Below are 25,038 nucleotides of genomic sequence, written 5' to 3'. Positions count from 1 at the left end.
GAATTTCTACATTTTTGCAGCTTTGTTTTTATAATTTGGATGTATAGGAAGCTTTTGGTTGGGAACATTTTAGGATGTCCACATAGTATATTAAACTATACTGTTTTATTCGAAAATAGCCTTTTTTGAGGAAAGAGCAAGGATATGTCCCCATAGGACATGTTTGATAAGCACAATGTCTAAAGCTGGACCTGAATCATCTGGGATGCTTTACCATGATTTAATTTTTTCGCAGTCACAGGATCCCCAAGGAACAGTGGTGGCTCAAACTGCGTCCACTTATGAAGATTCTGGCAAAGTACAAGACCAGCTATGACGTGTCTGATTCAGGCCAGCTAGAACACATTGTCCGTCTGAGAGCTAAAGACAACTCGGCTATTTAAAATCAGCTGTGTAAAATCATGTAGTCTTGCAAGTATAGATACATTTTTTAAGGTGAGGACCTGTGCTAGCATTCCACACCAGATCTACAGAAATCGTCTTGACCTTAACACATAATCATGAGATATATATATATATATCAAATTCACATTAAACTGTGACCGTAGACATAAATCCAAATTATTCATCCTTAAATGTTAGAACAGCGTATTGTGACAATGTCAGCTGACAATCCATATGCTCAAGCATTTAGCTAGTCATCCCTGTTTAATCAGGCAAGTGGTAAATTTTGTGAATATTCAAGATAAATTAAGTCATTTACGTCTTATTTTGAATGGATTTGGAAATCTGAAGAAATATAGTCCTGCTCTGCTGGCTTTCAGTGATGTTATTCCACAATTAGACCTCTGAAATGAGAGTATGAATTCCAAACTGCTGTCCTGTGTTTTCTGTGCCGTTTAGTGCAGGCAATTTGTACCAAAGCAGACATAAGTATAACGTGTTTGTGTGTAAGCCACCACTGTGGCATAAACTCCCTTTAGGATGTAATCAGTGTATTGTCATTTATAAATGTATTAAGAGATCACTGTTGCATAGATTTGGACAGAATGCATGCAATATTAACATACTACACATTGCACATTTATTGATGATTTGAAATGAAAATATAAAGGTGAAGTTTTTCATAGGATTTATCATCCCGTTTAAACATGTTGTTATAATAATTCTATACATCCCATAAATACTATTTTAATATTTCACAGATCTCAGACCCCACAGAATTGTACTGTTTTTTAAATAACTGTAAAAACAAACAAAACTGTAAAGGTCAGCATGATCATAAACATAATAGCACTTGAATAATAATTATTGTTATTATTCAGAAGCTGTTCTGTTTATTTAAAAAACCTATGTTGGTAATAAAGAGAACAGTGAACACTGGCGGGAGTTTGAGAAACTAAACGAATCTTATTTGACCACCCAGGATGGATCTTTTCTGAGGGTTTCATTTTCTGGGCCTAAAATAGCCACACCACATGTCTGCTGGCCGATACCCAGATACCTGTAATTAAAAAAAAAAAGCATATAAATTGTAAATATTTTACAATACAAAAAAACTTGTTTTTGTTAAAATTCAGTAATTACAGTCAGTAGTTAACATGAACTAACAATAAACAATTCTTAACAACACTTTTTGTTAATTTTAACACATACTAAAACTTGGAATACATTCACATTAGTTAATACATTATGAACTAACATGAACAAACAATGAATAATTGTATAGTCATAAATAAATATGAACCATGATTTAATGCTGTAAAAATATATTGCTCATAGATAGTTCATGACACCTAATGTACTTACTAATATTAACAAACAGAAATCTTATTTGAAAGTGTTACTGAAGATATTAATACTAATAGATGAGTTTATTACATAATTGTTGGTTTATTTATAACTATGTCCATTTAAATACATTTTTACCTGCCAGCAACGTCGATCAGGTTTTTATCAGTCACTGCGAACAGTCTTTCTCTATGTCTTTGCTTCATTTCATCTGTAATGCCATTTAAAAAATGCCCCAAACCTGCAGCACAGAGATGATGTCATTGTGCCAGAATGCAATATTCAAGCACACAAAAACCTGAACATTTACAAACACAGAACACTCCTAAACATCCCAAACCTAAACATGCAAAAATCTGAACATTTAAACAAACACTCCCACATATCCAATCATCAAAAAAAATAAATAAATGAATCAGAACATTTAAAGACCAAACACAAAAATACCAATACAACAAACCAAAACATTTCTACACAAACACACCATCCCACATCTAAAATATGTAAACACAATCTGAACATGTTTGGATGTGTGGTTGTTTTTGTTTAAATGTTGGTTTGAGTTAAATGATTATTGAGTTTAAACACAAAACACCACTATCTGAACTTTTAAACACCCAACACCCACACATCTAACGTCTACATAAACCATTTGAATATTTAAAGCTAGGGGGTGCAATCTTTTCCAGAAACAGTTTCTGCTATACTGGTTGAAAGTCTCTTCACATCCTGATAGCAATCAATGATTTAAATGGTGTAAAATGTAAAAAAATACTAAAATATATACACACACACACACACACACACACACACACACACACACACAATCTCAAAAAAGTGAGTACACCCCTCACATTTTTGTAAATATTTGATTATACCTTTTCATGTGACAAGCTGTACACTCACTACTTTACATTGTTGCAAAGTGTCATTTCTTCAGTGTTGTCACATGAAAAGATACAGTGGGTACGGAAAGTATTCAGACCCCCTTAAATTTTTCACTCTTTGTTATATTGCAGCCATTTGCTAAAATCATTTAAGTTCATTTTTTTTCCTCATTATTGTACACACAGCACCCCATATTGACAGAAATACACAGAATTGTTGAAATTTTTGCACATTTATTAAAAAAGAAAAACTGAAATATCACATGGTCCTAAGTATTCAGACCCTTTGTTCAGTATTTAGTAGAAGCAACCTTTTGATCTAATACAGCCACAAGTCTTTTTGGGAAAGATGCAACAAGTTTTTCACATCTGGATTTGGGTATCCTCTGCCATTCCTCCTTGCAGATCCTCTCCAGTTCTGTCAGGTTGGATGGTAAACGTTGGTGGACAGCCATTTTCAGGTCTCTCCAGAGATGCTCAATTGGGTTTAAGTCAGGGCTCTGGCTGGGCCATTCAAGAACAGTCACAGAGTTGTTGTGAAGCCACTCCTTTGTTATTTTAGCGGTGTGCTTAGGGTCATTGTCTTGTTGGAAGGTGAACCTTCGGCCCAGTCTGAGGTCCAGAGCACTCTGGAGAAGGTTTTCGTCCAGGATATCCCTTTACTTGGCCGCATTCATCTTTCCCTCGATTGCAACCAGTCGTCCTGTCCCTGCAGCTGAAAAACCACAGCATGATGCTGCCACCACCATGCTTCACTGTTGAGACTGTATTGGACAGGTGATGAGCAGTGCCTGGTTTTCTCCACACATAACGCTTAGAATTAAGGCCAAAAAGTTCTATCTTGGTCTCATCAGACCAGAGAATCTTATTTATCACCATCTTGGAGTCCTTCAGGTGTTTTTTAGCAAACTCCATGCAGGCTTTCATGTGTCTTGCACTGAGGAGAAGCTTCCATCGGGCCACTCTGCCATAAAGCCCCGACTGGTGGATGGCTGCAGTGATGGTTGACTTACTACAACTTTCTCCCATCTCCCGACTGCATCTCTGGAGCTCAGCCACAGTGATCTTTGGGTTCTTCTTTACCTCTCTCACCAAGGCTCTTCTCCCCTGATAGCTCAGTTTGGCCGGACGGCCAGCTCTAGGAAGGGTTCTGAGTCAGTCCCAAACGTCTTCCATTTAAGGATTATGGAGGCCACTGTGCTCTTATGAACCTTAAGGGCAGCAGAATTTTTTGTAACCTTGGCCAGATCTGTGCCTTGCCACAATTCTGTCTCTGAGCTCTTCAGGCAGTTCCTTTGACCTCATGATTCTCATTTGCTCTGACATGCACTGTGAGCTGTAAGGTGTTATATAGACAGGTGTGTGGCTTTCCTAATCAAGTCCAATCAGTATAATCAAACACAGCTGGACTCAATTGAAGGTGTAGAACCATCTCAATGATGATCAGAAGAAATGGACAGCACCTGAGTTAAATATATGAGTGTCACAGCAAAGGGTCTGAATACTTAGGACCATGTGATATTTCAGTTTTTCTTTTTTAATAAATGTGCAAAAATGTCAACAATTCTGTGTTTTTCTGTCAATATGGGGTGCTGTGTGTACAATAATGAGGAAAAAAAATTAACTTAAATGATTTTAGCAAATGCCTGCAATATAACAAAGAGTGAAAAATTTAAGGGGGTCTGAATACTTTCTGTACCCACTGTATAATTAAATATTTACAAAAATGCGAGGGATGTACTCACTTTTGTGAGATACTGTATATTTACAACTAATATATATATATATATATATATATATATATAAAATACACATACATATATCACGTCTGAATCAAGAGTGTGCTAAAAGCAGAATTAACATTGCCGTTGCTTTTCCACGCTGGAGGTGAGTGTGTTCATGTGTGATAGAAGCGGCGTGCTTTGAAGACACCTCTGAAGCGAGGGCGGGCTCTATTGATTTCAAAGCTAGCTTGCTAACTGCTAAAATATTTAAACACCACAGATAAAACAACCACACATCTAAATAAATAACAATTTGAACATTAAAACACCAAACATAAAAAAAAACTTCAGATAAATATGCAGTAGAATTTCACTCTTCATACCAGCCCACGTTAAAAAATATTATCTATTCTGTTTATGAGAATCATTCTTCAGGACAATCTCCCATTCATTCCAAAGGGGTGTTTTGCAGAGCTTGTCCGAGACGGGGCGAAGCTTAGCGAAGAGTAAATTAGAACATTTCAACACAAACACATCTAAATATACAACGATCTGAATATTTAAACACCAAACATAAACACCATGTTTGGTGTTTACATTTTATAATTGTTCATTTAGATTATAAATGAACAATTATACAATTTAAACACCAAACATAAAACACCCACACATCTAAATATTTAAATACCAAACATAACACCCATACATTCAAACATCTAAATGAACAATCTGAACATTTAAACACCAAACACACCCACACATCTAAATGAACAATTATAACATTTAAAACGCCAAACACACATTCAAATATCTAAATGAACAACAATATGATCATTTAAACACCAAACACCCACACATCTAAATGAACAATTATAACATTTAAACACAAAACACCTAAACATAAAAATATCTAATCTGAACATTTAAACACCAAACATAAAACACCAACACATCTAAATGAACAAAGTTTACTCCTGACCTTTATCTGAGGGGGCAACAGGTGCATCAACAGCAGAGAAAACAGAGAGCTTTGCCTCATCGATATCCTGCTGGGTAAACTTTCCCGCTCGTACCCACTCTACTCCACCACGGAATGCCGATAATGTTTTGGTGGAGTTTGGATCACTGAGAGATCGCCATGACAACAAGACAAAACATGAGAAACTTAACATATATACATTACTATCCAACTAAGACTAAACCAAACAAACTAATTGGAATGTTCTGGAGCTTTTAGGCTGTAAATAATGTATAAGATCTGTAGTTTACAAAAATAAATATTAGATATACCTAAAGGAATAAAAAGAGAACAAGCCACCGCCTCCCATTCTAGCACCACCTCCATAAGCTCCACCCTTTTCTCTGATCTCTCCATGCAAGAATTTGTCAGTCATCATACTTCCTAAAATACACAGACTAAGGGAACATGACAGAGAGAAAAACACACTGTGAGCAAGTGTAATGAACTTATTTTTATAGAAGTGAGAGCGTGTGTTTGTTTTGTACCTGGCGTAATCAGCGTGCGAGAACGGGACTGTGCGTACACACTCACTGACAAAGTTCACAGGAAAGGGAAGCTGGAAATATGTCTTCATCTGACAGGGTTTAAAATGAGGCTCCTGTGAGGATGAACAGGAGAGAAACATCTCACATTGTCAGATAAATGTCAGTTTTGCATGTTGTGATATATATATATATATATTAACATATTAATATAAAACGCACTTACTGAAATGAGTTTCCGACTTGCAGCTGATCCAGCTTGAGGATCCAGTGACCTCTGTAAAACAATTCACAAATATGTGATTATATCTGATGTAAACAATTATTCCTTATTTAACTGAACAAAACAAAACTTTACAATATCACAAAAGTAAGAAATTAAAAGAGATGTTAGAAATAACAACATCTCAAAATACAATACTTTGCTTATCTAGGAATAGAATACAGACAATTGCACTTAAATTAATATGCAACTTAAAGGTTCAAAACAAAGACCTGCAGTTGCAAGCTGTGTAATTATAACTTGTGGATGACCAAAATGGGGTTTTCAATCATTGATGCCATACCAATAACTAGTTAACTGGATGGCTGATACAGTAGTGTTGTGTGTGTAAAATAGGCTTAAGCAATACTTAAAAACTTCAGAAATTGGGCATTATTTATTGGCAAAATAAAGTAGATATTGGAACTGACACAAGGGACACTTAATTTACCAATTTAACTGGCCGATATATTGGGTTATCACTAATATTAGTAGTAATAAAGACAGTAAAAGCTCAGTTACAGTCACCGATGTCTGTCGTCTCACCTCGACAACGGTTGGCCTGACAGGTTTGCGCTCCTTCCTATTGGCTGCTATATTACCAATAAAACTCTCGACTTCCCCAGCGACATGAGACATATTCTGGGGAGAGGCATTCACTGCACACCTGAAATGATGATATCATGATTCATAATATTGAAAAGGTCAAATATCTAAAAACAACAACACAAGAGCAGTGCTGCCTGATGAATACTCACAAGGAACTCTAGGATTAGACAAGAAGTTTCAAGCCTTACAGATGGTAATGTTTCTAATGAATCCTGGAATTACTCGTTGTTGTTTACCTCATGCAGTGTTGCCACTTGTTGTTTAAATCAGGTTGTGTTGCTGGTGTTTACCTCATGGTTTCTGGATTGAACAGGTGCCTCTTTATCCTGGGAAGTTTTCTCAAAACTGATGTGAGATCAGTCAGTTCTGCAATCCTTTTCATAAACTTCACCTAAAATTAAAATATGTAATTTATCGAATCAATCTATTACTTTACCAGCCATGCAGTTCTTTTTGTTAATAATAATAATAATAATAATAATACTTAAAAACAAATTTTCTGAAATAAAAAAATAACAATTGGAAAGTACACTTAAATAATTTTTCATTACTTCAAAACAAAATGACATCAAATTATTATTATAATTTTTTTTATACACAGTATCATAAAGGTTTAATAATTTATAACCTGCCTTCATTAAACATGAAAACTACTAGATAGTGCCACTAGATAGTGATAACACAAGACAGTCCTGTGCAATTAAACCTTTTTAAATTATATCAGTTCACACATTAATTTGGCAGCACTAAATAATATATATTTTTTTTTAAAAACACAAAAAAACCTTAATACTCAAGTACTACAAAGTAACAAAAACTAAGCTAAACTGAAAGGACGCATTGGAAAAATTAATAATAAAAACAAAATTAAAAACTATAATAACTTTGATACCATGTCATTTCTCCCAAGCTCTAAAAGAGTTGTCACAACACTCACTTGGTCCATTCCACCTAACATCTCCTGCAGGTCAGCTGTGGGCGTGAGGGATCGAGCTGCCCGTGTCATCGCGTACATGTGACCAGAATACGATATCCCATTGGACAGTTCCTGAGCTGACATCAATACCAGCACACGCAGACGCTCCTCATTATTAAAATGAGGGCTGGAGATGTTGAGTAAATTATCACTTTTAAAAGAACTTACATTTATATACTTATATTTATTTTCACTTTACTTTGAGTAAATTTGATCCCTAGAAAAAAAAAAGATCATGTTTTTCTGTCAAATTAAAAAAGTTTAAAAGACTGACCTGTTGAAGAGGTCACTCCAGAGCTGAAACATATCAGGTAGATTTCTCTCCAGACAGGAGGAAGTGAGGAAAATACCCTACAAAACATGCAGACACATATGTAGACAAGTAAACCTGGATTACACACTTGCCCCAATATTTAACAAAACTACTCAGGTGATGCTAAAATTGAGGTCAACAGATTTTATTGATACTGATAACTAAGGTGGTGGAAATGTCAGATAACCAATTAATCGGCCGATTCTAATTCTAAGCCTGTCCTTACTATGACCAGCACAGACATAAATGCTACAAACTATAGGCATATTTTTGGAGATAACTGATAGTTCCTATCCACAGTATATATACACACCAATCAGCCACAACATTAAAACCACCTGCCTAATATTGTGTAGTTCCCCCACCTGCTGCCAAAACGGCACCAACCCGCATCTCAGAAGAGCATTCTGAGATTATATTTTCTCAGCACAATTGTACAGAGTGGTTATCTGAGTTAACGTAGACGTTTGTAAGTTTGAACCAGTCTGGCCATTCTCTGTTGACCTCTCTCATCAACAAGGCATTTCCTTCCACAGAATTGCTGCTCACTGGATGTTTTGTTTAGTTTTTGGCACCATTCGGAGTAAATTCTAGAGACTGTTGTGCGTGAAAATCCCAGGAGATCAGCAGATACAGAAATACTCAAACCAGCCCATCTGGCACCAACAATCATCCATGCGATTATCTAATCAGCCAATCATGTGGCAGCAGTACAGTGCATAAAATCATTCAGATACGGGTCAGGAGCTTCAGCTAATGTTCACATCAACCATCGCCTTTAATCCTCAAAACAATGACTCATTTTTACATAATATTGACCTTAAGACATGCCAGTCTACTGCATACTGTGGCAACTCAAAAACAACCACAAAGATAATGTAAAAACTGTACATTATTTCAAACTTTTGAATGCCAGTTTATACATCAATCTATCTATCTATAGTATAAATAGACAGATAGATATAATCGGTCTACCACTATATGACATAAGCTCAAACATCAAACAAAAATCTCTCAAGAATAACTCCAAACTTCAAAATGATTTTTGCTGTTTTAAATGCAATATACTTGTGTTTGTGGAAAGAAATGTATCAGCAGCATGTGTATGTCCTGTAAATTCTCATGATAGATAGAAAAAGAAAAAAGAATGAGAGAGAGAGAGAGAGAGAGAGAGAGAGCGAGAGAGAGAGATACCTGCTCATACAAATCAAGGTCATCAATATCTGGTATGACTTGTGGAGAGACAGACATTCCTCCTGTCTTCAGCTCAATACGCTGGGCCTGCTGACGATAATTCAGCTTCCCACAGCCCAACCTGGGATTAAATCATTTTAGACGTCATTTTCTGTACATCAGGGAACACTTTCTAACTTAGTTACATATGTCCACAAGGAATGGACTGATTTTTTTTTAACATTAAACAAGTGATGAGAAAGTTTTATCTATTTGGAATGAATACATTCAACAATACATTTTATTGCATTGATAAACCATAAAAAGTCACAAACATCATACTTGGTGATGACACTGCAGAACAGGGGAATGTAGATCTTCAGGTCTTCAGGGAGAGAGTTGAAGTTACACATAGCTCTAAAATAGACCATGCCATTAGTGGGCTGCTCACAGTACTGCACAGGCACACCACCTTCAGACAGACAAGAGAGAGAATGAGTGCGAAATAGGGGGTTTAGACAATGTATTGTGACTGTGGTTTGCCTCTATTGTTGTTCAGTCTCAGTCCCCATTTATTTTCATTGTGTGTAAAAATAAAAGATACAAAGAAAGTGATTGATGACTGAGGCTAACATCCTGCCTAACACCTCCTTTTGTGATCGTATAGATTTGGAACAACATGAGTGTGGGTAAATGATGACAGAATATTCATTTTGGGTGAACTGTTCCTTTAAATGCCAGCTAGAGGTGGCGAGAACTGGCTTGACGATATAAATAAGTTTAATTAAAAAAAGACAAACAAACAAAGGTGTCGGACAGCTGTCCATAAATATCTATAATAGTCGGCCTTTATCCCTCTCTGAGTCTTGACTAGTCTGATTAGGGGCCGGGTGTGCGGAATCACGACACGGCCCCGCCCGCCGCCCTGTCACAGTGTTATATACATGTATGCATGTTTTATTTGTTTACCGGAAGTATCCAGCTGTACAGGTGTGTAGGGAATGGTCGGCTCGATGTCAGACACCTTTAGAGCAGGTAGACAGGAAGCATCTTGAGTTGTGCTCTGATCAGCCAACAGCTGCAAACCTGAAAGAGTAAAACTGCAGTTAACCATCAATCCTTTACAGTAGCAAACCTGAGATATTCTCAACTTTTCATTGTCTCGTGATCACACCTTTCTCATAGATGTCTTTGTGGTCCACTTCAGTGAGATTCTTTATCTTCCATTGTAGTTTCTGCTCTTCAGCTTCTGCCTGTTTCTCCAGGAATCTCTCGTCAGGACTCATGGATAGGGTCAGCCTGTGTGTGTTATCCTGTTTTAATTCAGCAACACAATGCAAACAAGCAAGCAACAAAAAGGACTAAGTACTAAGATTTTAGACCTTTATTCAGCAAGTATAAGGTATTTAAGAAATTCTTCTTGGTGAATGTGAAAACACCACAAAGAAATGGCACATAACACAACTTGCAGTAAAACAAACAATATAAAAAAAAGAGAGAGATGGAATTAAAACCTCTCAGTTAAGAGAGGTACTGTACATAGTCATGTAACGTGAGGTACAATAATTGACAATGTGCTAGTGGAAAATAAATGAAGGTATTCTACCTTAAAGTAGTGCTGGACTTTTTCCTGTAGGTAGCGTGGGTTCTCTTTTAAGCACTTTCTGAATCTGGACACACGCTCACTGATCTTTAAGAGCTGCACTGGATCTCCATCATGATTCCAACAGGATGCAATGTACTGACAGAGAGAAAGAGGCATAAGTAATGTGATTGTTTTATTTGTCATTCAAATGAAATATGTTACTTTAAAATGTAAAATATCTATTTGTGTAAAATATATCACACACACACACACACACACACACACACACACACACTGCCACACTGCCACACTGCCACAAGTTTGGAATAATGTACAGATTTTGCTGTTTCGGAAGGAAATTGATACTTTAATTCACCAGTGGCATTCAGCTGATCACAAAGTTTAGTCAGGACATTACTGATGTAAAAAACAGCACCATCACTATTTGAAAAAGTCATTTTTTATCAAATCTAGACAGGCCCCATTTCCAGCAGCCAACACTCCAACACCTTGTCCTTCAGTAGTCATGATAAATTGGTAATTTGGTACTAGAAACACTTGCCATTATATCAAACACTGCTGAAAGCTATTTGGTTCATTAAATTAAGCTTTACATTGTCTTTGTTTGTGAGTTGCCACAGTATGCAATAGACAGGCATGTCTTAAAGTCAATATTAGGTAAAAAATGGTAAAAAAGAAACAGCTTCTCTAGAAACTCTTCAGTCATTGTTTTGAGAAATGAAAGCCACACAGTGCTTGAAATTGCCACAAAACTGAAGATTGCATACAAAAGGTGTACACTACAGTCTTCAAAGATAAAGGACAACTGGCTCTAACAAGGAGAGACAGAGATGTGGAAGGCCAGATGTACAACTAAACAAGAGAAGTACATCAGAGTCTCTAGTTTGAGAAATAGATGCCTCACATGTTCTCAGCTGACAGCTTCAATGAATTCTACCTGCTCAACACCAGTTTTATGTACAATAGTAAAGAGAAGACTCAGGAGTGCTCAGGGAGAAGACTTATGGGAAGAACTGCAAAGAAAAAGCCACTTTTGAAACAAACAATAAACAGAAAAAAAGGTTAGAGTGGGCAAAGGAACACAGACATTGGACAACAGCTATTTGGGAAAGAGTGTTATGGATCTTAACCCCATTGGACTTTTGTGGGATCAGATAGACTGTAAGGTGCGTGAGAAGTGACTGACAAGACAGTGGTGTAAAAAGGTCACCCGAGTATCTGGACAAACTGACAGCTATAACAAGGATCTGCAAACCTTTCATTGCTGCACATGGAGGATTTTTTGATGAGAACTCTGAAGTCGTTTTTCAAATTATAATAGTCATTTTTCATGTTATTAATGTCCTGACTATACATTGTGATCAGTTGAATGCCACTTTGGTGAATAAAAGTAACAATTTCTTTCAATAAGAGCAAAATCTGTACATTATTCCAAACTTTTGGCCTATATAATACAAAAACATAAACACATACATACACAACTCTGGTATAAATTAAGACTAATTATAGTGTGTTTGAGTAAAATTTACATTTTTGTAAATGTAGTAAATAAAAGTTGAAATAAATAATTCTCTCTACTATTATTCTGACATTTCACATTCTTAAAATAAAGTAGTGATCCTAACTGACATAAGACAGGCAATATTTTCTACAATTAAATGTCAGGAATTGTGAAAAACTTAGTTTAAATGTATTTGGCTAATGTGCATGTAAACATCTGACTTCAACTGTATATACACAACCCCAATTTTGAAAATGTTGGGACAGTATGACAGTAACATGTACAGTAATTTCAAATCAGATGATTGCAAGACACTCCAAAAAAGTTGAGATGGGCATTTTAAGACTAATAATTTGCCGAGTTTAAATGAGCCGATGTGAAACAGGAGATGTTAAATAGGTGAGGCAATGGTGTCATAATACTGTATGCTGTATAAGGAGCCTCCAACAACAGCCTATTCCTTCAAGAGCAAGGATCATTCAAGACTTGTCAATTTGCCAACAGATGCTTAAGCAAATAATCCAGGACTATGAAAACAATGTTACTAAAACACAAATTGGTTGAATTTGGGGCATTTCACCCTCTACAGTGCACAAAATAGTTCAAAGAACTATTGAGCGTGATCTCCGATTCCTCAGACGTCACTATGTCATTCATCTGTAATGATATCATGGGCTTGGGATTACTTTAGTAAACTTTTGTTAGACAACACCAATCGTTGCTGCATCCACAGATGCAAGTTAAGACTTTACAATGCAAAGCAGAAGCCATACATCAACACTGTCCAGAAGAGCTGTTGACTTCTCTGGGCTCGGTCTCATCTTAGATGGAAAGTCGAACATTGCAACTGTGTTTTGTGGTCCGAAGTCTGAGTCCACATTTCAAAAAGTTTTTGAAAAACACAGTCATCGTGTTATCCGGGCCAAAGAGGAAAAGGGCCATCTAAGCTGTTATTAGCATCAGGTCCAAAAGCCAGTCTCTGTATGGGCCAGAGATGTGTCAGTGCCCATGGCATGGGTAACTCGCACATCACTGTCTTTTCCAGGGATGTCCCTGCATTTTCCAGCAGGACAACTTCAAACCACATACTGCATGGATTTCAAGAGCATGGCTCTGTAAGCAGGGAATGTGGGTGCTAGATTGGCCTGCCTGCAGTCCTGACCTGTCTCCAGTTGAGAATGTGTGGCGCATTATGAAGCACACTATACGGCAATGAAGACCCTGTACAATTGTGCAGCTAAAGACCTACATAATGGATAAATGGGGGAAATTCCACTTTCTAAAATTAACAAACGTGTGTCTTCAGTGTTCAAATGCTTAATAAGTGTTATTAGAAGAAATTGTGATGTTACACAGTGGTAAACACTCGACTGTCCCAACTTTTTTGGAGTGTGTTTTTGGAGATGCAATCATCTGATTTGAAATGACTGTACATTTTCATTTATGCATTTGGCAGACGCTTTGAGCTGTGGGGCTCGAACCAGCAACCTTCTGATTACCAGTTATGTGCTTTAGACCTCTACACCACCACCAATCCACTCTGTACATTTAAAAAAATAAAAAAATAATATTAAATTCACAGGGTAAAACATCATATAATGTGTAGTTGTGGTGCTTTCAATATAGCAAAGGGTGAATATAATTTACAAATCACTCATTTTTATTTTTCATAATGTCACAACTTTTTCGGAATTAGGGTTGTGCATGTACACACACACACACACACACACACACACACACACACACACACACACACACACACACACACACACACACACACACACACACACACACACACACACACACACACACACACACACGAATGGGGGAACTTCACCTGATTGTAAAAGCATACGTGTAAGCCCAAAGTGGCCTATTTGGCATTGGGTATAACTGGTCTGGTCCCAGCGATTAATGAATTGGAAAATGCTCAAACAGCAGGTTTCCTCACAAATGTAGAGAAATCTCTTAAAATCAACTTTATAAAAGTATTTTATTCATTAGTAAAGAAAAGTACAAAAAAATAAAAATGGGCCAAATACGGTCTATAAGGAGTAGGGTTAAAGTTTGGATGTATTGATCATAATAGGCTTGATTTAGCAAAAGTGCTATCATTCTTTAATCTCATTTCCCTTTCTTCAATGCACCATTTCTTTCCTCTACTAGAACCATCAATAAAAGTGGAAAAAAAGGCAAAACATTTGTATGTGTGTGTACTTACAGAAGTGAGAGCCAGGCCAAAGCTGGTGGATTGATGCTTTATCTGAATCTCGATCTTATGCAGCAGAGCTTCAATCCGCTCTTCTTCAAAACCAGTTCTGAATCAATTCACATTAATACAATAAAAAAAAAATTCAGATTCTCTCCAATTGAATCCATACACCTACAGACAGTATGATTCTGTAGTTAACATCTGACTTGAATTAAAGCACTGCACATTTTTTAATTGAACAGTGAATCAATACTCACTCAATGATGTCATCGATGGTTTGGGCAATAATGTGTTTGACCTGCTCAATGTCATCCTGGGCCATGCCCTGAAGGCCAATTGTGAAAGAGGCTCGTCTAGTGCTGCCATCAAACCTGCATTAATTATACATTTTCAAGTTTCATTCTCACTGTGATGATCAGAATAATATAAAAAAAATGATCTGGTCAGACAGAAGTCATTTTGGAAAAATAAAGGGCATTTCAAACAAGACAATGATCTTGTTTGTATCATACCCCACTGATGAAGAGAAGTCTGAACCGAATTTGGCCTCAATCAGAGCTTTGTAGAATGGAGAGTTTGGACCAGAGATCATCAGTGAGGAGAGGAGGTTCAGGGTGAATGCCTCAAACGTGTCTGTGATACTGCAACAGAGAATACACAGTTCACCTCCCCAAAAAAAGTGAAGTCATAAGAAGTTTACATACACCTTAGCCAAATATATTTAAACTCAGTTTTTCACAAATCCTGACATTTAATCATAGAAAACATTGCCTGTCTTAGGTCAGTTAGGATCAGTACTTTATTTTAAGAATGTGAAATGTCAGAATAATAGTAGATATAATGATTTATTTCAGCTTGTATTTCTTTCATTACATTCACAGTGGGTCAGAAGTTTACATACACTTTGTTAGTATTTGGTAGTATTGCCTTTAAATTGTTAACTTGGGTCAAACATTTTGGATAGCTTTCCACAAGCTTCTCGCAATAAGTTGCTGGAATTTTGGCCCATTCCTCCAGACAGAACTGGTTTAACTGAGTCAGGTTTGTAGGCCTCCTTGCTCACACATGCTTTTTTTTAGTTCTGACCACAACGGATTGAGGTCTGGGCTTTTTGATGGCCATTTCAATACCTTGACTTTGTTTTCCTTAAGCCATTTGCTACAAATTTGGAGGTATGCTTGGGGTCATTGGCCATTTGGAAGACCGATTTGCCATCGAGCTTTAACTTCCTGGCTGATGTCTTGAATTGTTGGAAAAATTACTTGTGTCATGCACAAAGTAGATGTCCTAAACAATTTGCCAAAAACTATAGTTTGCTAATATGAAATCAGTGGAGTGGTTAAAAACAATTTTTTTTTTTTAATGACTTCAACCTAAATGCATGTAAACTTCTGACTTCAACTGTGTGTGTATATACACACACACACACACACACACACACACACACACACACACACACACACACACACACACACACACACACACACACACACACACACACCGTTCAGCCACAACATTAAACCCACCTGGCTAATATTGTGTAGGTCCCCCCCTGTGCCTCCAAAACAGCACCAACCGCATCTCAGAATAACCTTTTGCCATATTCTTTTCACCACAATTGTACAGAGCGGTTATCTGAGTTAACGTAGACTTTGTCTGATCAAACCAGTCTGGCCATTCTCAGTTGGCCTCTCTCATCAACAAGGCATTTCCAGCCGCAGAACTGCTGCTCACTGGATGTTTTTCATTTTGGCACCATTCAGAGTAAATTTTAGAGACTGTTGTATGTGAAAATCCCAGAAGATCAGTAGATACAGAAATACTCAAATCACCCTGTCTGGCACCAACAATCATTCATGTGATTATCTAATCAGCTAATCATGTGGCAGCAGAGCAGTGCATATAATCAAGCAGAAATGGGTCAGGAGCTTCAGCTAATGTTCACATCAACCATCAGAATGGGGAAAAAATATTATCTCAGTGATTTGGACTGTGGCATGAATGTTTGTGCCAGATGTGCTGTTTGAGTATTTCTGTAACTGCTGATCTCCTGGAATTTTCACGCACAGCATTCTCTAGAATATATTCTGGAATTTATTAGGCAGGTGGTTTTAATGTTGTGGCTGATTGGTGTGTGTGTGTGTGTGTGTGTGTGTGTGTGTGTGTGTGTGTGTGTGTGTGTGTGTGTGTGTGTATATATATATATATATATATACAGTGAGGAAAATAAGTATTTGAACACCCTGCTGTTTTGCAAGTTCTCCCACTTAGAAAACATGGAGGGGTCTAAAATTGTCATCGTAGGTGCATGTCCACTGTGAGAGACATAATCTAAAAAAAAAAATCCAGAAATCACAATGTATGATTTTTTAACTATTTATTTGTATGATACAGCTGCAAATAAGTATTTGAACACCTGTCAATCAGCTAGAATTCTGACCCTCAAAGACCTGTTAGTCTGCCTTTAAAATGTCCACCTCCACTCCATTTATTATCCTAAATTAGATGCACCTATTTGAGGTCATTAGGTGCATAAAGACACCTGTCCACCCCATACAATCAGTAAGAATCCAACTACTAACATGACCAAGACCAAAGAGCTGTCCAAAGACACTAGAGACAAAATTGTACACCTCCACAAGGCTGGAAAGGGCTACGGGGAAATTGCCAAGCAGCTTGGTGAAAAAAGATCCACTGTTGGAGCAATCATTAGAAAATGGAAGAAGCTAAACATGACTGTCAGTCTCCCTCGGACTGGGGCTCCATGCAAGATCTCACCTCGTGGGGTCTCAATGATCCTAAGGAAGGTGAGAAATCAGCCCAGAACTACAGGGGAGGAGCTGGTCAATGACTTGAAAAGAGCTGGGACCACCGTTTCCAAGGTTACTGTTGGTAATACACTAAGACGTCATGGTTTGAAATCATGCATGGCACGGAAGGTTCCCCTGCTTAAACCAGCACATGTCAAGGCCCGTCTTAAGTTTGCCAATGACCATTTGGATGATCCAGAGGAGTCATGGGAGAAAGTCATGTGGTCAAATGAGACCAAAATAGAACTTTTTGGTCATAATTCCACTAACCGTGTTTGGAGGAAGAAGAATGATGAGTACCATCCCAAGAACACCATCCCTACTGTGAAGCATGGGGGTGGTAGCATCATGCTTTGGGGGTGTTTTTCTGCACATGGGACAGGGCTGACTGCACTGTATTAAGGAGAGGATGACCGGGGCCATGTATTGCGAGATTTTGGGGAACAACCTCCTTCCCTCAGTTAGAGCATTGAAGATGGGTCGAGGCTGGGTCTTCCAACATGACAATGACCCGAAGCACACAGCCAGGATAACCAAGGAGTGGCTCTGTAAGAAGCATATCAAGGTTCTGGCGTGGCCTAGCCAGTCTCCAGACCTAAACCCAATAGAGAATCTTTGGAGGGAGCTCAAACTCCGTGTTTCTCAGCGACAGCCCAGAAACCTGACTGATCTAGAGAAGATCTGTGTGGAGGAGTTGGCCAAAATCCCTCCTGCAGTGTGTGCAAACCTGGTGAAAAACTACAGGAAACGTTTGACCTCTGTAATTGCAAACAAAGGCTACTGTACCAAATATTAACATTGATTTTCTCAGGTGTTCAAATACTTATTTGCAGCTGTATCATACAAATAAATAGTTAAAAATCATACATTGTGATTTCTGGATTCTTTTTTAGATTATGTCTCTCACAGTGGACATGCACCTACGATGACAATTTCAGACCTCTCCATGATTTCTAAGTGGGAGAACTTGCAAAATAGCAGGGTGTTCAAATACTTATTTTCCTCACTGTATATATATATATATATATATGCTGTATATATTTAGAAACTGTATATTAGTCCTAAAAAGGCTTTATTTCATGAAAAAAATGAAGCTAAAACAATAAATCGTGTGTGTGCGCAAAGGGATGTGTCAATGTATCCACTTACTCTCCAAGCAGATAGCTCACACAGAGTGTGTTTTGTTTAGTGGGGTCAGGAGCCAGCGTGTCAGGGCTGCATGTTACATGATCTGCTCTCTGAACAAAATATGAAAATACACATGAATCTTACAATAAAAGCAGTGTGTGTGCCCTGCTTGTGTTACCTAAATCATATGAGCAGGTCCTTGCCGATTCCCACCCATAGTATTTTACATATTTGTTTCAGTATTTTGTGGGTTTTTCCTCATAAGTTTAAACTTACGGGTTTGTCCCATTGTGTTTGTGGTGGAACTGCTGTGTTGGGTTCTGTTCTCTCAAACTTAGACAGAGCTTCCTCCTCAATCTGCTTCAGGTGCTGCTCCAACGGCAAGTCCCCATATGTAAAGAACCTGCAAACACCCATGCAAAATACTCAATTATCTACTGTTTGCTTTATGCTCACACAATTTTATAAACGGATGGTATGCAAGTACCGTGCATTGCTGGGGTGGTAGTGTGTAGCGTGAAAATGTTTTAGCTGTATCCAGGTCAAGTCAGTGATGGCTAGCGGCTCTCCTCCAGACACCACAGAATATGTGTGATCCGGCAACAATTTATTCTGCAGGTGCTGAGCGTAAATTTGCTCATTATCTGACTACACACACAAAACATTCAGAGGTATAACATGAGAGTTTATTAGAAAACTTTCGTAATATTACTGTGACATCATAAGAAACTCATATCAGCTCAAATCAAATCAACAGCTATATTTTGAAAATGTTTATACATGGACATATACATGTTTAAGGATGCACTGATATAATTTATATACTGATAGCTGCTAACTATTTTAAAGCTAGTTCATTTTAAGGCTGATAACTTGGGATGTGCACAAGCAATCGATTATTGGAGTACTTGTTCAGCTTTAAATATTTGAATAGGAAAAACACTACATGAATTATAGGTCAAATCAAAATAATCTACTCTATAATAATTAAAGCTGAAGTGTGTAACTTTTTCAAAGTTAAAATGCTTTCTCTCCTATCCCGGCTTATCATGCAGAGACAAATATAAGTGAGCAATTCGCAGGCCAATTTCTCTGTGTCTGTTTGGCGCTATAAAATTGCTTTGTTTGTTTTGAGCAGCCTGTCCAACCCGACACAGTATCATTGACTTGACCAATGGCATGAGTTTTGGACAGGACTATCTTGTTTAATCAATGGCAGATGGGGGAGGGTTTAAAAAAAAAAGGTGTATGAAAACAATATTTATTTTCAAAACTCTGTTCGGTTGTGCAAAGGTTACACAATTACACTTAAAAAAAAAATGAACTACTGCCCGATACCTATATGGTGACTGACTTATTATCAAAAGCATATTATTAGGTACACATTTTATATGCATATTTGTAATATACAGTATTTTTAGATGGCAGAAAAGTAGTTTCCTTACAAACACTCCCTTCATCTCATTGAAGACAACGCCCTTAAACACCAGTCGACTCGAGGGGTCTGTGGGGGTCTCGTGTTCCAGTCTCCAACCTTCCTGCCTAAAACAAACAAACAAACACACACACACCCCATCAAATCAAGGTTATGTGCAGAAATAAAGCTGTGTGTGAGTGTGTAGGTGCCATGGCCTGTACCAGAAGTCCAGTTCTCTGAGACAAGGGAAGAAAACAGCATCCAGATAGACAGATAGGAGATTCTGGAAATCTTTGGCATTCTGGGTGGAGAACGGATACATTGTGTAATCGCTTGCTGGGGAAAGAGATTCACAAATTGAGGAAGACAAATCACACACACTCACTAATGGATAGTGATAGTTCAGCCAAAAAATGTATTCTGTCATCTTTTACTCACACTTATATTGTTGCAAACCCATATGACTTTCTTCCATGGAAAACACACACACAAAAAGATGTTTGGCAGAATGTGTAACTCAGTCACAATTCACTTTCATTGTATTGAGAAAAAAAAAAAAAAACGATTACCATTCTGCCTAACATCCTCGCTGTATTCCAAGAAAGGAATTTAAAAACATGATGGTGAGTAAACACTTATGACTATGATATTTATGACTTACTTTCTTCTGCAGAACACAAATGAAGAACTTTAGAAGAATATTTCAGCCCTGTAGGTCCATACAATACAAGTGGAAGGTATCCAGACATTCGAAGCTACAAAATGCACATAAAGGCATCATAAAAGTAATCCATACAACTCCGGTGGTATAATCCATGTGTTCAAAAGTGATATGATAGGTGTGGGTGAAAAACAGATCAATATTTAAGTCCTTTATTACTATAAATTCTCCTCCCTACCCAGTAGGTGGCGATAAGCACGAAGAATGCCAATCGGCAAAAACAAAAGTAGTTATAGTGGAGATTTATAGTAAAAAAAAAAACTTAAATATTGATCTGCTTCTCACCCACACCTATCATATCACTTCTGAAGACATGGATTTATCCACTGGAGTCTTATGGATTACCTTTGTGTAAAACTGTTGGTACCCATTAACTTGCATTGTATAGACCAAAAGAGCTAAGATATTCATCAAAACATTTTTACTTGTGTTTTGCAGAAGAAAGAAAGTCATACACATCTGGGGTGGCATGAGGGTGAGTAAATGAGAATATTCATTCTTGGGTGAACTGTTCCTTTAACTCAAATACTTTGTGTAGAGGAGACCTAAATTAATTGGGTAAGCACAACAAAATTAGACATGTTATAGTAACTCAAATTAATCTCTTTTATTTATTTTTGTACTAGCTAGTGACAGAATGTTAGCATGCTAAATATATGCTGGTTATAAGCACTACAGAGTCAAGCTTGGTGACTATTCTATGGTTAGGACAGCAATTAACATTATGTACCTAATTCACCTGTTCTCATCCTAAGCTCACGCTCCACTCTTCATCATAATGGTGTAACCCGCAACACTCCAACATAACAGAAACTCTTCCAAATCTCAACATGACAAAACATTAAACACTAACAAGAATCTCCCTTGAAACGTTTTTGAGTGAAAGACGACAGAAATGTCATTTTTGGGTAAAGTATCCCTTTAAACACGAAGCGAGAAGTACCTGTGAAGGCGTTCATAAAGGTGGAGAGAGAGCGATTGAGCATTTTGAAGAAGGGATCTCTGCAGGGGAACCGCTGAGACCCACACAGAACTATGTGCTCGAGAATGTGGGGAACCCCTGTGCTGTCCATGGGTGTAGTACGGAACTGCACGCTATAATAGCACATGCACAACACAGACACAAGGGACAGCGAGCATCTTTGATTGAGCTTAACTTGTATTGAACCTGGAATATTCCTTTACGTAAGGATCATCAGATGACTTGTATCAGACACACACACACACACACACACACACACACACACACACACACACACACACACACACACACACACTACCTGAATAGGTTGTTAGAATCATCTCTGGCTCCGTGTAGATACTGAGCTCCAGTGGCATCATGGGTGAGTTTAACAGCCGTTAGGAACAAATCCGGGACTGCAGTTACCTAGACAATCACAGTCTACATTAGCGCTCTACGATATAGCTAAGGCATAGTACATATATAAATGTGAAAGATACATTATGAATACAATTAAAGAATGCACTCCAAGTCTCAGATATCAAGTCAAGCCATGAGAGACCATGCTTTACAGTGAATTTAGTTTTATAATACGGAAGCACAGTCAAAAGACACCAATGTTCAATAAATTGCTAAATGTACATATTAATAACATCAATCAGCATAAATAATTCTTCAACCAATAATACTTATTAATCTAACTGTATGATGGTTTTTAGGCAACATATAATGTACTAGCGATCACTCTGTATATTAGTTTTACTGACTAATAGGTAAGGATAGTTGCTTTTTGTAACTATCGGTTGTTGGAAAGTTTCAACAGCAAATGCTTTTTTAATTTTATTTAAAGCTGAAGTAATTTCTGCAACACTAACGCCATCGAACAGAATTGCAAAAATAAACAATGTTTTCAATTTCAAAACAGCTTTCTGAATATTCCTCTTGTCCGCTATTTTTCATGTGGGGCAGCTGTGGCTCAGGTGGTAGAGCGGGTTGTCGACTAATTGCGGGTTGGTGGTTCGATTCCCGGCCCACACGACTCCACATGCGGAAGTGTCCTTGGGCAAGTCAGTATAAGGGTAAACCCTTGATCTGGTGAATAGACTACATAAAGCTTAATATGGTGGATATTTAGACCATTACAGCATATAGAGCACTGTAATGGACCCAAGACTCTCTCACCATTACTGTTTATGAACTAATTCACAATTACTAATGCAAAATGTTATTTAACAAAACACATAATAATTGACAAGTGATCACTGATAAATGTACTATTGATGAATGATGATACTTTTATTGAATTACTATTTATTAGCCCATATAACAATGTTTACTTCATAGTAATTCTATTTGTATACTTTGTAGATAATTGTAAGAGTGCACGTTTTGTTTCCCTTGTGTGTTTGTGTGAGCTGAAAGCATAAACATTTCAAAATAAGAGTGCCTGGAGTATTTTGGGGATGTTTATAATTAAAGGTTCTGTATGTTATGCACCATATGATTATTATTGGGATTTTGCTTGCACAACAAACACACATATGTGATTTGACTTATTTTTAACTCTTACAGTATCTATGTCTGTGACAGTAAAAATCGATTTTAAAAAACGTTCGGTCGATTAAACGGTTATCGGCCTTTCTCTCGGCAAAATCCTCTATCGGACCAGCATGTACCTTCATGAGTGTGCGTCATTGTTTTGAAAGTGACAATTCATTGGATCGGACACATTAAACTGCCATAGAGTGGGGGAGGGACACGGTGTGTAACGTATTTCCATGTTTTTGGTATAATCAATCACCTCTTTAACAGTGAATCCGTGGATCCTCTGTCCCTCTGTGAACTGCAATGCTCTTTCCACCGCAGAGCTACCTCTCGACCTCCATGAACCCTGGAAACTACAAACCCCTCATTCATTAGATACTTTACACCAATCAATTGACTGAACTTCTCTGAGGGGATTACATCATACACAAGCCAAAACTCAACACTATAAAATTACACAAATAAACATTTAAATCACAATAAATACATTTTGACCCAAAACATTTTATTTATAATAATTTAAAATTAGTAACTGTCCGAATACAAACACGCTATGTCTGAAACAAGCAGACTGAAGTTAATTAAAAATCAAATAGAGATGCTTAGATGTTCTAAAATCACTCACCTCAAATTTCTGAGTTTCGTGATGATTGACTTACTATGCCGAAACATTGTAAAACCTTAAATCTTCTGTCTCTAATAATTACTATAAATTCCTTGCAGATTTAAAAGTAAAAACACATTATTTGTGCGCTTCTTTTAGATTCATGTCTGTTATGATAACTGATCTGCCTTTCCATACCCCATGCCGTACACAGCGCATGCGCATTAAACGCGCAATCGTCTTCTTTGGTGTTTATTGGTGGTTGGCAAACCAGCTTATAGGTGCATTACCGCCACCGTTTGGATCGGAGTGTGGTACATGATTACGCAGAAGAAGAAAAAACCACTATATTCTTTTAACTAATTTAGTTTCTATTATAAACTTAACAATGTCATCATATGTCTTGCCAGCTGTTTTCCCTAAGAGACCTGATAAAGAAAAGTCATGATGTTTTGTCTTCCTTAGCGACTGAAGAAGGTGATATCTCTCAGGATTGTATTTCCTACAATTAAATAGTACATGATCGACTAGATAAAAGAAATACTCATGCATGCAAATCTATTCTCCATTGGCTAAACGCAACAAGGAGCGTCGTAGATTGGCTGTGACAGAGACACTGTAGGAAAATAATAAAAGCATGACCAAACGAATAATTAAACATATAAAAAAATGTAGTCTCTAAAATTTATCTTTAATCATAATACAGATTTTAAGGATTAGATTGTTTTTATAAGTGTTTATTTTACAAGACACATTTTTGAATGACCAGCAGATTTCAGGCCATGTGTGTTTGTGAAACAGGTGTCTGTGCGTATTCTCACAACAATGACCAAGAGGTTATGTTGTGTTTAATAGAGAATATTGTGAGGGGGTGGGGCGCGTGATATGAGCGCGAAGCGATCATCTGTGTGATAAACTGCTTTTGGGTCCTTGAATAACATATAACGTGCGAGTAAGGGCAGAGTCGGCTTATTGGGAGCGGGCGGTACTGATAAGAATATTCCGGGGTCAAAACAAAGGTATAGTTCATCCAAAAATGAAAATTCGCTCATCATTTACTCCCTTCCATGCCATCCCAGATGTGTATGACTTTCTTTCTTCTGCAGAATACAAGCAAAGGTTTTTAGAAGAATATCTCATCTATGTCGGTCCATACAATGTAAGTAATAGGTGCCAACATTTTGAAGCTCCAAAATGCACATGAAGTGAGCATAAAAGTAATCAATAAGGCTCCAGTGTGTAAATCCATGTCTTCTGAAGAAATATGATAGGTGTGGGTGAGAAACATATGAATATTTAAGTCAGTTTTGACCATAAACTGTCCTCCCTGCCCAGTTGGGGGCAATATGCATGAA

The 25,038-nt window shown here is 37.4% G+C and overlaps 2 protein-coding genes across 2 annotated transcripts in view; one reads left to right on the top strand and one right to left on the bottom strand.

The window, feature by feature from the left end:
- LOC127644590 (ATP-dependent 6-phosphofructokinase, platelet type-like) overlaps positions 1–1,297 on the top strand; it is a 30,649-nt gene extending 29,352 nt beyond the window's left edge. The window contains exon 22 of the mRNA XM_052127833.1: positions 236–1,297. Coding sequence (XP_051983793.1) covers positions 236–383 — 148 coding nt within the window. The 3' untranslated portion in view covers positions 384–1,297. The remainder of the gene's footprint in view (positions 1–235) is intronic.
- On the bottom strand, positions 1,295–23,883 carry LOC127644588 (presequence protease, mitochondrial-like). Its single transcript, XM_052127818.1, has 27 exons — positions 23,705–23,883; positions 23,336–23,432; positions 21,854–21,960; positions 21,517–21,668; positions 20,074–20,188; positions 19,881–19,977; positions 18,923–19,083; positions 18,712–18,838; positions 18,457–18,545; positions 15,010–15,138; positions 14,755–14,868; positions 14,507–14,603; positions 10,785–10,919; positions 10,353–10,491; positions 10,148–10,264; positions 9,521–9,650; positions 9,200–9,320; positions 7,967–8,043; positions 7,654–7,819; positions 7,007–7,107; positions 6,654–6,774; positions 6,072–6,122; positions 5,849–5,961; positions 5,633–5,758; positions 5,322–5,467; positions 1,870–1,972; positions 1,295–1,444 (listed from the first exon to the last, which is right to left on the bottom strand). The coding sequence occupies exons 1-27, from the start codon at positions 23,749–23,751 to the stop codon at positions 1,351–1,353; spliced, it is 3,072 nt and encodes a 1,023-aa protein (XP_051983778.1). The 5' UTR covers positions 23,752–23,883; the 3' UTR covers positions 1,295–1,350.
- Between the last annotated feature and the right edge of the window lie 1,155 nt (positions 23,884–25,038).

The sequence above is a fragment of the Xyrauchen texanus genome, chromosome 6, assembly GCF_025860055.1.
Source record: "Xyrauchen texanus isolate HMW12.3.18 chromosome 6, RBS_HiC_50CHRs, whole genome shotgun sequence".
Classification (NCBI taxonomy): Eukaryota; Metazoa; Chordata; class Actinopteri; order Cypriniformes; family Catostomidae; genus Xyrauchen; species Xyrauchen texanus.
The sequence above is the reverse complement of the archived record's forward strand: the minus strand, read 5'-3'. Positions and strand labels throughout refer to the sequence as shown.